The following is a 15045-nucleotide window of genomic DNA, read 5'->3' as shown; positions in this document are numbered from 1 at the left end:
AACAGTTAATTCCCTGCTCTAATCTCCCATGCGCTGAAGGATGGAGTAGTTAATATAGGGTGGGGCATGAGAGCCCAAATAAGAATTCACAGGAAAGCCCAGGATGTCTATAAAAGCAAATCCCTCGTTCAGGAAAGAGAATGATCTGAGGAAATAAAGCTGTAAATCAAGGCTTAGGGTGTAGCCTTTAAATAAAAGCTGGGATTTTTAGTTTTGCTTTTCTGTTCATTTAAAAGCCTTCTAATTCCTTTGCTTGCAATTTGGGGACCATTGATCAGGAACAAACAGAGCTGTGTGGGAATTTTTTGACAAAATGTTTTTTCATTGGAAAATGCCGATTCGTCAAAAACAAAATATTTTTATAGAAAGGGTCAGTTTCAACAAAACTTTTGTCATATATCCATAGATTTAAAGGCCGGAAGGGACCAGTGTGATCACCTAGTCTGATTTTCAGTATAAGACAGATCATAGAACTTTCCCCAAATAGTTCCTAGAGCAGATCTTTTAAAAAAACACCCAATCTTGATTTTAAAATGGACAGTGATAGAGAATCCATCACAACCTTGTGTAAATTATCCAGCGGTTAGTTACTCTCCTGGTTAAAAATGCATGCCTTATTTTCGGTTGGAATTTGTTTAGCTTCAGCTTTCCACCATTGGATTTTGTTATACCTTTCTCTGCTAAATTGAAAAACCCATTATTAAATATTTGTTCCCCAAGTAGATACTTACAGACTGTAATCAAATCACTCCTTATGCTTCTCTTTGGTAAGATAAATAGATTAAGCTCTTTAGTCCATCACTATAAGTCATGTTTTCTAATCATTCCCGTGGCTCTTCTCTGAACCCGCTCTAATTTATCAATTTATTTTCTTGAATTGTGGCCACCGGAACTGGACATGCTATTTTAGTAGCAGTTGCGCCACTGTCAAATATAGAGGTAAAATAAACTTTCTACTCCTACTTGAGATTCCTCTGTTTATTCATCCAAGGATTGCATTAGCTCTTTTGGCCGTCGTGTCACACTGGGAGCTCATGTTCAGCTGATTATCCACCATGAGCCGCAAATCATTTTCAGAGTCACTGATTCCCAGTATAGAGTCCCCTATCCTAGAAGTAGGACCTACATTCTTTGTTTCTAGATGTATACATTTACCCATATGAAAATGCATATTGTTTGTTTGCGCCCAGTTTATATGTGATCCAGATCCCTCTGAATCAGGGGCCTGTCCTTTCATTATGTACCAATCTCCCAATTTTTGTGTCATCTGCAAAGTGGTGATTTTATGGTTTTTTACCAGTCATTGATAAAAATGATAAACAAGGTTGGGCCAAGAGCAGATCCCTTTGGGAATCCACTGGAAACACAACCCCATTTACAATTACATTGTGAGACCTATCAGTTAGCCAGTTTTTCATCCATTTAATGTGTGCCATGTTAATTTTATATCGTTATACAAGTGTGTGTATATACCGTGTTATATCGTCATACAAGTGTGTGTGTGTGTGTCCATCTGTCTCCAGAATAGCCATTAGCCCAGGGGTTACAGCATGGATGTGGGAAACCCAGATTCAAGTCCCTGCTCCAACCCAGGCAGAGCAGGAACTTGAACTCCAGTCCCCCACACCTCCTGTGAGTGCCCTCACCACCAGGCTATTCGCAATTATTGACTAGTCTGTGGTTGGACTGTGTGTGTGTGTTGGTTTTATTTTGTGACAAAAATTGAAAGGTTTCCAGTTTTATCCTGACGTGGACGTGGAGTGGGACAATTTTTGATATGTTGAAAATGTTTGTGGGTCAGGAAAACCATTGCTTGCCCAGCTCTAGGGAAAAGACCTTGGGGGAAGAAAGCTCTTCTGGCTAAAAGTTTTTGGTATAGCTTGGCCAGGTGTCCCATTTTCACAATTTACAGGAGCACTTTCTATCCCATGTAAGCAAATGAGATGCTTGAGGGTATTTTCTTCTAGCTGCTGCTCCATGTTGGAGATGACCTTTTGAAAACTCAGCCATTCTAATGCCCATCAAAATGTATCTTCCTTGGATTGTGTTTGCTACTGAAAGAATGTTAGATTTATATTACAATGCAGGCTAGAAATATTCTGAATCACTGATTTAGTATAACATGTTTGAGTTTTCTTGGAAATATTGTAGTACAATACTAGTTAGGCTCAGTCACTATCTACATTAACAGCAATGCTTTTCAGTGTTGTATTTGTCAGAAAATAGATTGGATGACTATCAATATGTGTATGTAACCCCAATGTGCAAAGTAGATCAGTAATTTCTTTTTGTTCTCAGTGCTGTGCCACTTAGTCCCATGCAACCACTTCAGATTAAAATGTTCAGAGGCTGGGGGTTGTCTGCACTTGAAACGCAACAGAGGCACAGCTGCAAAGCTGTAGTAACACTTCAATGTAGACACTACCTACGCTGACGGGAAGGGTTCTCCTATCAGCATAGGTAATCCACCCCCCCACAAGGTGGTAGCGAGGTTTACAGAAGAATTCTTCCATTGACCTAATGCTGTCTACATGGGGATTTGGGTCAGTTTAACTACGCCGATCAGGGGTGTGGATTTTTCACACGCCTAGGCAACATCGTTAAGATGACCTAATTTTCTATTGTAGACCAGGCGTAGAATGTCAAAGGCTACTGAGATAGCCTTTTCAAATCAGCAAGAATGCCAGCAATGCTAAATACACACAAATGTTGGTTCATCTAGAGATTTTTTTGGCTGACATTCAATAGCTGTGAGAAATGTGGGGGATAATGCTTCAACAAGATACATGCTAATGTAACATCGATATGTGGATATCTAAAACTCCTGAGACAAATGCTTGATCTAATATCCCATGGAAAGACCTGTTTATATTTAGGAACATAGGAATTGCTACACTAATTTAGAATACAGAGTCTTCTAATCCATGATCCTGTTACAGACAGTGGTCAGTACCAAATACTTCAAAGGAAAGTGAAGGAACCCTGCACTAGGCAGTTGTGGGATAACCTACCCCCAGGGAAAATTTTCTCTTAACAATCACTTGTTAGAGGCTGGTTTATGACTGTAGCATGCAGGTTTACATCCCTTCCAAAATTCTTTTAAATTAAATATTTAACTAGTCTAATTAGTTATTTTTGTTATCCTTTTTTGAATCCTGCCACCTTCTTAACCTCATTGATCTCATGTGGCAATGAGTTCCACGGAGTAAGTTGTGTTAAAAAGTAATTCCTTAATCAGTTTTGTATTTGTCATCTTGCTCTTGCATTGTAAGAGACGGCTAACAGAAGTTCCTGATCTACCTTCTCTGTGCCATTCATCATACTGTATAATTTTATGCCTCTTCTTATTCATATCCTGTAAATTAAACAATCCCACTCTTTCTCACTGTCTCTGAACCCCCTCTAATTCTGATACATCCTTTAAATTCAGATTTGTTCTCTGTTTTTTGGGGTGGAGGGGTGGTGTTGTGCTTTATTTTCAAAATTTACTCTCTTATGGAGACAAAATATACGTAATAAAATTGTATGGGCTATGTTTTTCTCCTAATAAATCATACTTACAGTGTCCATATAATCTTTTAAGACACCCGAAAAAAACAGACCATTAGAATCAAGTTATTCAGTGTCCTCTAAAATGTGTGTACTGTCCCTACATGTATTAGGAAGTATCAATGTATAGTTGTTTCACTCAGTCAGTGATCTATGATATTGGATCTTAATTCTGGAAGTCTTGTAGGACTGTATGCATGGCTAGAAGATGCAACATGCACTGATTTAGAAAAGTGCATATTTTCATGTTTACAGTAGATATTAAATCATATACTTTAGAGAGATTAGTAATGCTTTTTTAATTCACTTTCCCATTACCTCCTGCCTACAATGAAGTGGGTAGTTATCTAATCTTAACCATGCAGTTCATCACCAAGTAATTTAGAGAACAATTGGTAACATATTTATATCAAGAGTGATCTTACTTTGGAAAGACAGTGACCATCATGCAGCATCCCACATCCTACATACAGACATCTGTGAGCAATTGTGTGATTGACAATAGAGCTGAAGTTACACCCCAAATACCCCAAATTGACACGAAGCCTGGTAGCCTGGAAAACACCATTAGAATATCTTTCATTTGCTACCCTTGACATAGGCTCAAACTGTAAAATTTAATCCAGATCTTGGCTTCTCACTCTCAAAAGTTGGGTGGGAGAGAGTGCGGTATGCAGGAAAACTGGATACAGCATTTTCATTCAAACTTTTGTAGAATTGGGGCTCAATCTGGATTGGGATCTGGATCCAGAAATTTGTGTGGATCTGGTTTCAAGATCTATCCTTGAGGGTCACAATTTATACTAACTTTATATTTATAGCTAGTGTTTAAAGGGTTGCTAAGTGCTTACTAGAAGTTTTATTAAATAGTTAATCAATTGTTACAGAGTTTAACAGGTCAGTAGATTGTTTATATAACTACGGTTTATAACTATCTATTTATACCTTCTACTGATGTGTTTATAACAACCTTCAATGTATAATATCTTTTGATCATTTATTAATCTTTTATAAAACACCTACAAATGGAATGTTAACAAAGTACGACTGACTGATTTAGTGTATGCTTCTTTGACTCATTACTGACTGGATGCTATCAGATGCTAGGTATGCTATTAAAATGTTTTCCTTTTTAAAAATGCATCAGGGTATCCCATCATAAATATGTCTTGATAAGAGTGCCTTGTATAATTAGCTGGATGATAGCTAATTTTGAACATGAGAATATAATGTAATCAGACAATATCTGATCCAGATTTGATGTAGCTATTTGGCAGAGCACTAGCACTTTAAATTTTAAATTGAAAGCATAAACTTTAATGCAATGGAAAATATCCTAGGTCACAATGATGTCAAAATCTCCATATATTCACCTTGACCTTTCAATCTGCAAATAAACTGCAATGAATGTATAAATACCCAATATAAAACTGCAGTTTAGTTGTGACTCTAACCTTTACATAAAACTACCAAATGCTACCTTCACATTTCAGGGGGAAAAAAATCCTCAAATGTAATGAAACATCTATTTATTTTCCTTAATACACGTCAGAGGGCTTACAAGCTATATTTAATGTGTCTCTTCTCTCTCTTTGTCACACAGCTAACCACTTGGAGTAATTGCACCTTACATATTCTAATGCTTTACACCACATTTGTGATCTTAATACCCTCCAAATGAAAAATCACTGAATGATGTTCATTAGTATGTACATAACAAATAGTTACTAAAATGTAAACATTTCACACCTAGTCATATTCTCATGCATATTGTTGTGATTTTACTATTCAAAAACAAAACACATTCATAAATGGTAACGCCTCAAGAAGTTGTGTGTTTAATTGGCAAATATTTGTTTAAAGATGGCTGAGAGAAATTTAGCACTGAATAAAACCCACAAAATATTTCGATTTGCCTAAAACAGTAGGTATAAATATCACGCCATATTGAGTTATTTATCTTACACTTTGGGGAGGGACCTGAATTGGCAGAATGTTATTTCTGTTGAGATTAAGTTGATTGGAAGACAGAATTTATACATTTTGCTCTCAATGTTACAAACATGACAGTTTCAGTGGTATAATCATTAAATAGTTTCACTTTGTAATGTGTATATTACACTTTTTGAACTCCAACAATAAACGTATTGGATACTGCTTCTACAAGCTACATTTCACATTTTGCACCAAGCATTTGCCTATCAAAAGCTAAACTCAGTTATAGTCAGTGATGTTACCTATCAGAAGATAAACACCAAAGCCCTAACAGATAGGAGAAAAGCATTTCTCCCCATAGACAAGTTACTGCAAAATTGTATTTCAGGGGTTTTGCTTCTGCCACTGAAGCATCTGATATTGACCACTGCTAGAGATAGAATGTTGGATTAGATGCTAGATGGACCACTGGTCTGATCCAGAATGGCAATTCATATGTTCAGTCCCTTAAGGAGGGCAATCTGTAGTTCTGTATAACTCTGGCAACATCTGGAATCATGTACCTGGTTACCTCAGAGGTTTCTTTTTGGGGAGGAAAGGATTGGATTTTTGGCTTTATTTTAATCAATTTGTTTGACATCTGCTGTGCATCACTGTAGTCATAATGAGGCATATTTATCCTTGAAGTGGAAGCATGGAACCACAACCAGTGATGGGCAGAGGATCCAGAATACAGAAAGGTGGATCAGATTCAGTTTCCATCTATAATCATATAATTCCTTCCTGACAGTCCATGCAGCATTTTCTTTATTATCCACTAACTGGATAAAGATAACTTTAGCTTGTTTTTTTTCCCTACAGTCTGTGACTTCTTTGGTAATAATGTGTTCCCCAACCATTAGTTTCAATCACACTGATTAAGAGTAGCAATTTCACTTTTAAATGTATGATATTGTCGTTAAAAATCTGGGAGTGGGAGTCAGGAAATTTTGGTTCTGTTCCTGGCTTTATCGCAGACATTCTCTGTGATCCAGAGGATGTGATATATGCACACTCTGCCTCCATCTCCTTATCTGAATAACAAAGATAATATGTACTTGTGTCAAGGGTATTGCTTAAGCCTTATTTAGTAAAGAACTTTGAGATCCTTGGATGGGAAGTGCTCCATAAAACTCCATCACAGAGCAGTTTTTAAACTAAGGGCTGGGGGGAAAGCCAACAGGTGTGAAGGAACTCGTGGTTCAGACAGAGACATCCCCTAGGGAAGGATCTATTAATGGAGATTATCTATATCCTAATAAGGAGGAGAGAATGGAAGAGGATAAAATATGAGTAGGATCTGATGAGAAACAGTCAGATGAAAGAGTCCCATTCAATTACATCACATAAGGGCAGACAGCTAAAAAGTGACAATTTTTAAGTGCTTATATACAAATGGTAGAAATCTAAATACTAAGAGGGGTGAATTTGAGTGCCTTATATTAAATGAGGATATTGACATAATAGGCATCACAGATACTTAGTGGAATGAGGATAATCAATGGGACACAGTAATACCAGGGTACAAAATATATTGGAAGGACAGAATAGGTCATACTGGTAGGTGAGTGGCAGTATATGTGAAAGAAAGTATATTGATCCCACCTCTATAGCCCATAGTAAAAAGTTATATTGAATGTTTTCATAGTAAACCACTGTAATTGTGTAACTCACGAAACAGGAAAAGAAGTATTAATTAAGGTAAAGTGCTCGTCCTGAATACAATAAAATGGCCCATTGAAGGTAAATGAAGTATTGTGTAGCCTCAAAGAACAGAGGCCCTGTTGACTGCATTCCTAACTCCCTCCAGGAAGGATAGATCTACTCATGAATTCATCCCATCAGTTTTGGACTCTGGAGTGGAGGGGATAAAAATCCCTGACCAGGGGAAATTGAGGCTTTGTCAACACTACATCATTTACAGTGGCGCAGCTGCACCGATACAGCTGTGGCACTCTAGCACTTCTGATGAAAACTCTCTGAGCTAATGGGAGAGAGCTCTCCCATCAGCTTAATAACTACTGCCTACAACAATGTTGTCTACATTGGAGCTTAGGTTGGTATAACTTATATCGTTCAGGGGTGTGGATTATTCACACCCTTGAGTAATGTAAGTTACACTGAACTAATTTTTAGTGTAGATATAGCCTGAATCTCTTTTACGCTGCCAAGATCCCCAGGCTGATTGGCATAGGGTAGTCTTGAAACAGATTACTTACAACTCCGTCATCTTTTGAATCACAGACTGAAACTCATTTACGTATATGTGCTTGCTTGCTTTAACCTGTCAATCATTCTCATTTCTTTTTCCTACTTAATAAACCTTTAGTTAGTTTATTACAGGATCGGGTACAGGCATTATCTTGGTGTGAAATCTAAAGTACAAATTGATCTGGGGTAAGTGACTGGTCTTTTGGTCCTGGGAGCAAACTGAATATTTTGTGATTTTTTAACTATTTATTACAAAGTCCAGCTTGCCTAGGTGGCAAGATAGACTGGAGAGTATAAGAGGACTGTCTCTGATAACATTATAAGACTATTGTAGTACTTTGGGAGTTCACATTTGTTCCTGGGTTGGAGAAATCTAATTATAGAACATACTACCCATTTGGGGTATCTGCCCTGCTTTTTGACAGTCTGCCCTGAGGTGGGCCCTCTTGGTCATGAGCCAATCCAGACAGCGTGACACATGATTCCACCAAGAAGAAGCATGGGGATCTATCTGTACCAGGTCCTGTGTCCACAAGTTCTAGGAGGAGAGGGGCAGGCTGGAACACTAAGGCACCACCAGTCTCAGGTGAGGGAGAGCAAGTTGATCCTAAGAGGAAACCAGTCATGGAGTTTCTGACTCTACAGGACCAAGGAGTGGAGGACTGTAAGGAAGGAGTTGAATGTCCACTTTGGTTGTACTGTAAAAAAGGATGATATGGCTGCACTACAGCCACGGGCTGAAGCCCTGTGTCAGACAATGCAGGTGGCTTGTCTACCAGGTCAGAGGAAATCATTACCCCCACTTCATCTGCAGTGGGGTTCTCTTCAGGCCCTACCACCGGTCCTGACACTTTAGGTTCATCTTCCTTTCCTCCCACTACCATTCAGGCTCCCAAGAAGGAAGTCAATCAAAAAGGGGTGTGATTTTAAAATGGAATTCATGGCAGCTGAAATGAGGGAAGTGAATTTGAAGCTAGAGGCATAATGGCTGTTTTTGGTAAGAAAGAACATAAACTTGACCTAAAACCCACTGAGACAGTGGTTCTCAACCAGGGATATGCATACCCCTGAGCGTATACAGAAGTCTTCCAGGGGGTACGTCAACTCATCTAGATATTTGCCTAGTTTTACAACAGGCTACATAAAAAGCACTAGCAAAGTCAATACAAACTAAAATTTCATACAGACAATGATTTGTTTATAATGCTCTATTCACTTCTACATTGACATGTAAGTACGGTATTTATATTGAAATTGATTTATTTTATAATTATATGGTAAAAATGAGAATGTCAGCAATTTTTCTGTAATAGTGTGCTGTGACACTTTTGTATTTTTATGTCTGATTTTGTAAGCAAATAGTTTTTAAGTGAGGTGAAACTTAGAGGAAAGCAAGACAAATCAGACTGCGGAAAGGGGTACAGTAGTCCAGAAAGGTTGAGAGCCACTGCATTAAGGCACCAAATCATTCATGAGCCTTATAGTCTGTACAGTGATCAGAGGAGGATAAAATGAGACATGTGTAAGCCTCAGCATTAATATAGACAAGTACCACGACACACGCAGCAGTTCTCCAAGCCAACTTCAATATAGCCAATAGAGCTACATACAGATCTGATGATGGAGAAACCTCAAAAGATGAAAATGTTTGCTGAACCATTTAGCTATTTGCCTTTAAACCCCATACAGTCAACCTTTACCTCTCCCTTGGTGTTCACTTTCTGCAAAATAGAATTTGAGGACTGCTCCTCCTTCCCCCCTCCCAACATGCACGCACGCATGCACGCTCACTTGGGAGAGCATTTCCACCATCAGAGTTTTTGGTGGGTTACCAAGCAGAGCCAGTATCTCCTAAGCCAGTTTGGCAAGAAATGGCTAAAAGTAATACCCGCAATTGTATTAGGTGGTCCTGACCATTAGCCATTTTTTTTCCCTATCTGACAAATTTCACCCAAAATGCAGCCACTTCAAATGTAAAAGGGAGTCAAAATGGCTTCTATTATCCCAGATGACAACACTGGAGATAACAAAGAGTGACGGGGCCATCCGTAGGGTCAAGTAATCAGGGCAATTGCTCTGGGCACCAACTTCTGGAAGTGCCAAATTAACATCTAGGGTGTGTGTCTGCACCAAATTTTGGGGGAAGAGTGTTTGTTTTGTTCTGCTCAGCTGTTTGAGGGGCACTGAAAGACTATACTGCCCTAGGCAACAAAACATGTAGGGTTGGCCCTAATGAGAAATGTTGTAAATTTGCTTTTAGTATGTATAAGCTGGTAAGAAGCATCCTCATAGAGCTTTTTCCAGGACCAAAAAAAAATAAATAAATAAATAAAATATCCTCTCTTACCAATAGAAAAGCAGGGCTAACAAATTTCCAGCACAGTCTCCAGTAGAGGCCTGGTTTGAAGCCCATCATTTGTTGGATGTCTTCACTGAATCTGTCCACACCTGTAATTTAAACAAAAACAGAAGGCACACGGGCTTCAAGTTGGCATAAAATGATTAGATGGTGGCAAAAAAACCAAACATATTTGTTATTTGTAGTCCCAGGAAAATATAAGTGAGTTACTTCCAAACCAGAAATAGCATAAGGATGAAATCCTGACCCCATTTTAGTTAATAGGAATTTTGCCATTGATTTCAAAGAGGCCAGAGTTTCATCCTAATTGTTTATTCACACGATACTCTAACTGTAAATCATAAGACCACTGAGAAAGGCATACTGAGCAACAAAGCTGCATTTTCAGTTAAGCCACAATGCATTTTAAACATTTAAGTGGCAAAATAAATACAGATGCTTTTTTTTTTTATTATGGTTTGTTGATGGTGGTACTTGTAGTCAAATTACACAACCCACTCATACACGTATACAAAAAACCCACAAACACCACATAGAAATGAGGCACTGATTGTAAAGTAAATCCACATGTTTCTAAGTTTCCAGAAGAGCATACCAGTTCTTCTTTTTTTCATCTCAGTACTAAGTGTGAAGAAATACACAATGTCTTTATAATGCATACCATTTCATCTGGATCACACCATGCTCTCATCTTGCCCAATATCCCATCTCCATCAGTGGCCCATACCAAAGCTTCAGGGGTATTGTACAGATCAAAGAAATTATGGAGTGATCCACTCCTGTCTTCCATTCCCTGCTTCTGGTAGTCACAGGGTTAGGGTAGAGTTCTGTGTGGGACTAGGGTAGAGCCCTGCCGTGGGATTGGGATCTTGTGGGTCCTGCAGGACCCACTGCCATAGTCATGGGAGCGGATGGGAGCGAGATTGAAGAATAGTCCCACGCAGGGCTCTAGTTTAGGGTTGCCCTGAGCATAGTGGTGTTTCCTTGACCACCTTGGCTAATAGCCATTGATGGACTTATCTTCCATGAATTTATCCAGTGCTTTTTAGAAACCAGTGATACTTTTGGCCATCACAACATTCCATGGCAATGAATTCCACAGGTTAGTTGTGCATTATGTGAAAATGTTCTTTCTCTTGTTTGTGTTAAACCTGCTGCCTATTAATTTCATTGGGTGACCCTTAGTTTTTGTATTGTGAGGAAGGGTAAATAATACTTCTCTATTCCCTTTTTCCACACCATTCATGATTTTATAGACCTCTATCATATTCCCCCTTCATCATGTCTAAGATGAACAGCCCTAACCTTGTTAGTCTCTCCTCCTAAGGAAGCTTTTCCATACCCTTGAGAAACTTTGTTGACCTTCTCCAAACCGTTTCCAGTTCCACTATATACTTTTTGAGGTGGGGCATCCAGAACTGGACACAATATTCAAGGTGTGGGCACACCATAGATTTATATAGTGGTATTATGATAATTTCGGTCTTATTTTCTGTCCCTTTCCTACTAGTTTCCTACTAGTATTAGCCTTTCTGACCACTGCTGCATATTGAGCTGAAGTTTTCAGATAACTATCCACAGTGATGCCAATATCTCTTTCCTGGGTGATAATAGATTATTTAGAACCCATCATTGTATATGTATGGGATTATTTTTTCAATGTGCATTACTTTGCACATATCAATGTTGAACTTCATCTTTCATTTTGTTGCCCAGTCACCTAGTCTTGTGACATCCCTGTGTAATTCCTCGCTGTCTGCTTTGGACTTAAATATCTTGAATAATTTTATATCATCTGCAACTTTGCCACTTCACTGTTCACCCCTTTTCCAGATCATTAATGGGTATAACGATATAACAGCAAGGCTACAATGTCCTGGTGTAGATATCCCAAAGCACTGCAGGAAACTACTCAATACAACCAAAAATTTTTCTAAAATTGTCGTCTCTGTACATGTTCTCAATATCTCCTAATTTAATTCTTGTGACATGGAAAATACTTTAGAAAATAAATGACCTGTCCACATGTGTAAAGTAAAAAGCAGCAATTATAGGAAACTGTTGGGAGTTTTGCTTATTGAAATCATTGGACAGGTGGGGGGACAGGGTTTGTTTGATGGGATTGCAAGATCAGACTCTAAATAATAATAATAATCAATCTTGCTCTAGTCAATGAATATCATAGAACACGTTTGTAAACATGGTAGACTTACCTTGATCACTTGATTAGCATTTATAAACTTGTTTTAGCATTTGCAAAAACATAAGCATAGTATTCTCACTGTGAGCAAAACCTCATATAACCAAACACCACTTAAAAACTGCAACTGAAAGTTTGCTGTATCTAATGGTTGTTACTGTGCTCTGTGGCAACAGGGATGCATGGAAACGAGAAGCAGAGCAGAGTTATATGCAACTGATGTTTGCTAGAGAGGAGTAGCAGACATACTATCTCAAATTAACCAAACTATCATTGAAGCACTCAGGTATTCCTCTAAACCATGAGATAGCTGGGATTTTCAATGCCTTGTTTGTTGTTTCTTCTTTGCATGTGTGTGAATGTGTGGGTGTGTAGTACTTGTGAGATGTGTCATGTGGACAACACTAAAAACTAGAAGCAATGACCAGACACTGTACATACACAGAGGCAGTGCAAGTTTCTTCTCACTGTCTTATCAGTGAACTGGAGGAAGCCCCAGTGTCTGTCCACCTAAGGTCTTTCTAAGGCATCTATTAAAAAGTGTTAGCTAGGCTAGGACTTCAAGATCAGAGTATAGTTCTGCTTCCATTGCTATTCAATCTGGAATATTTATTCAAATGGCTTCATGATTGCCAATTACGGCCAGTGTAAAACTGGTGTGAGAGAAGAATCAGGCCCTTAAAGGCCATATCTCTCCAGGAACATAAAGCCAAGGATGAAATGCGATTATTTTCTTTTATTTCCATTTAAGTAATGCACCTAAATTCTCCTGTATATAATATATAGACCTAAGCAACAATGTAAGCCATAAAAATAAGCACTTCTGCAGCCAACCAAACTATCTGGGCAAGCACCCACCCTTTATCTCACTTACACTATCCTCAACTCTTCCCTTTCGCAGAAGCCTGAGAAAATAAACATTTTTGTAGCATGCTCTTTAAGTGAAGGGTGTCAGGCCCAATGGGACCAAGGAGGGACATCCTGCCTCTAGCCACTGCTCATTTAAACTAGAGGACTGTTAGCTTGGTGCCTGAGCACATTTCATATTCTGTGGCAATACATGAGGAAAGGGATGTGGTTTTTTTTTCCAAATAGGCAAGCAGCCCCTTCAAAAGGCTGAATGAAATGAAATTCAGCATGAATTTCACCCCTGACCAAGTTGGGAGCCAGTGTGTAGGCATGATGTGCTTCCTATCAGAGTCTCCAGTGGGCTACTGTAGACTGTACTAGCTGAGGTTTTGAGAGTATACAAGGGTAACCCATGTCAAATGTATTGCAACTAGTCTTAAGCTGATAAAGACATGGATAATTGTAGACAGGTCCATATGTGGAAGAAGAAAATTATAACAATCATGCTAATTCATATTCATTGGACCTTTCTTGAACTTCATTCCTGACTGAAAATATCTACTCCTCTATGGGGCACATTCCATCCATAATATTTTGTTAGAATAGAAATTTGTGCATTAACAGGCAGGTTTTATTTGTTATGCAAAATAATTGTAAAATGTCCACCTTCCCTATGGTTGGAATGCTAATTTCTTCCCCTCTTTGTATCTGTTGTTGAAATCCTCAAATTGATTGTATCCTTGTAGCATTTCCCAATACGAGCTATTGCCTTGCAAAAGTTTTATCTGTTTCAAGACTAGTTTCTCACACCAGTTTATAATTACATGATCACTACAGCTGTCATAGCCTGGAAACATTTTCCTGGTCAGATCCATCGTAAAATAAATAAATAAGTAAAAAAAGATTTCTTGTCTGTAAAGGAATTAATCCAAGAGAAAAAAGGGCTCTTGTCTCAGTGATCGATATTTCTCTTTGACCAGTGTCACACTCTCATGTAGAAGTACTGAACTGCCAAATATTAATATACTGGAGAAGTTTGTTGCAGCTTGCAGGTTTGTTTTACATCCCAAAACTAATAGGCAAAGAGCCATAAGTTTGAAGGCTTTTTCCTATAGGAGCTTGTTTACCAGAGTTCAAAGGTGTGGTAAGCTGCTCAGCACAGTACTAATGCCTATTCGTAGGAAGCAATTCAAATGGACCCAGCTGACTTGCATAACTTAGCTTCAGTAACCACATTTAACTCATTCTTTGCCCCCAGAATGTTTCAATTAGCATAGCATTTTGTGACTGAAGTCTTTTTGATCATGGAATGTAGGACTATGCAACCCTGAAAAATAAGGGACTTTGTTCTCCACATCACCCACTGCAGTTTCAATATATCAGTCCAGTTTTGTTCTATCACTGTCAATATGAAGAACATACCAAATCCTTGGTGTTCTTAACCTACAATTCTTAACCTATAGAAAAACTTTGCTTCTATGAAATGTTTCTGTGTAGTTATAGGATTCTGCACACCCGTTTGCACTGTTTCCCATATTTTATTAAACTTGTTTGGCTCTGATATGCTGTCTTTAAAATTCCATAGGAGCTGATTCTCATTTTCATCCATGTCTCTTTACATTGCCAGAAGAGTGCAGAGGGAACTTACTGCAATTGAGAATTGGGCTCATAGTCCATTAGACAGTACAGCTGCTTAGTGCTTTAATAATGGGCAGTTTAAAGGCCCCAGTTCAGCAAAGCACTTAAGAATGTGCTTATCTTTAAGCTCAGGAGCAATCCATTCCTTTTCAGCAAACACACTGAATTCTGTGGGATGCACATGTTTGCACTTAAGCATGTGCTTCAGAGCTTTGATGAATCAGGGCCTGAATACCAAACATTTTCAATACAACAGGGTTATTCA

At 38.5% G+C, this 15045-nt stretch overlaps 1 protein-coding gene across 1 annotated transcript in view; it reads right to left on the bottom strand.

Moving 5' to 3' along the window:
* The window catches only part of SLC6A2 (solute carrier family 6 member 2), a 102883-nt gene that overhangs the window by 9858 nt on the left and 77980 nt on the right, over window positions 1–15045 (bottom strand). Inside the window, exon 11 of the mRNA XM_067551456.1 lies at window positions 10082–10182. Within this exon, the coding sequence (XP_067407557.1) occupies window positions 10082–10182 (101 nt within the window). The remainder of the gene's footprint in view (window positions 1–10081; window positions 10183–15045) is intronic.

Source organism: Emydura macquarii, unplaced genomic scaffold, assembly GCF_026122565.2.
Source record: "Emydura macquarii macquarii isolate MOO-44397 ecotype Brisbane River unplaced genomic scaffold, CSIRO-AGI_Emac_v2 contig_295, whole genome shotgun sequence".
In the NCBI taxonomy this organism is placed as follows: Eukaryota; Metazoa; Chordata; order Testudines; family Chelidae; genus Emydura; species Emydura macquarii.
Note: the sequence above shows the minus strand (reverse complement) of the source record. Positions and strands in the feature narration are given on the sequence as shown.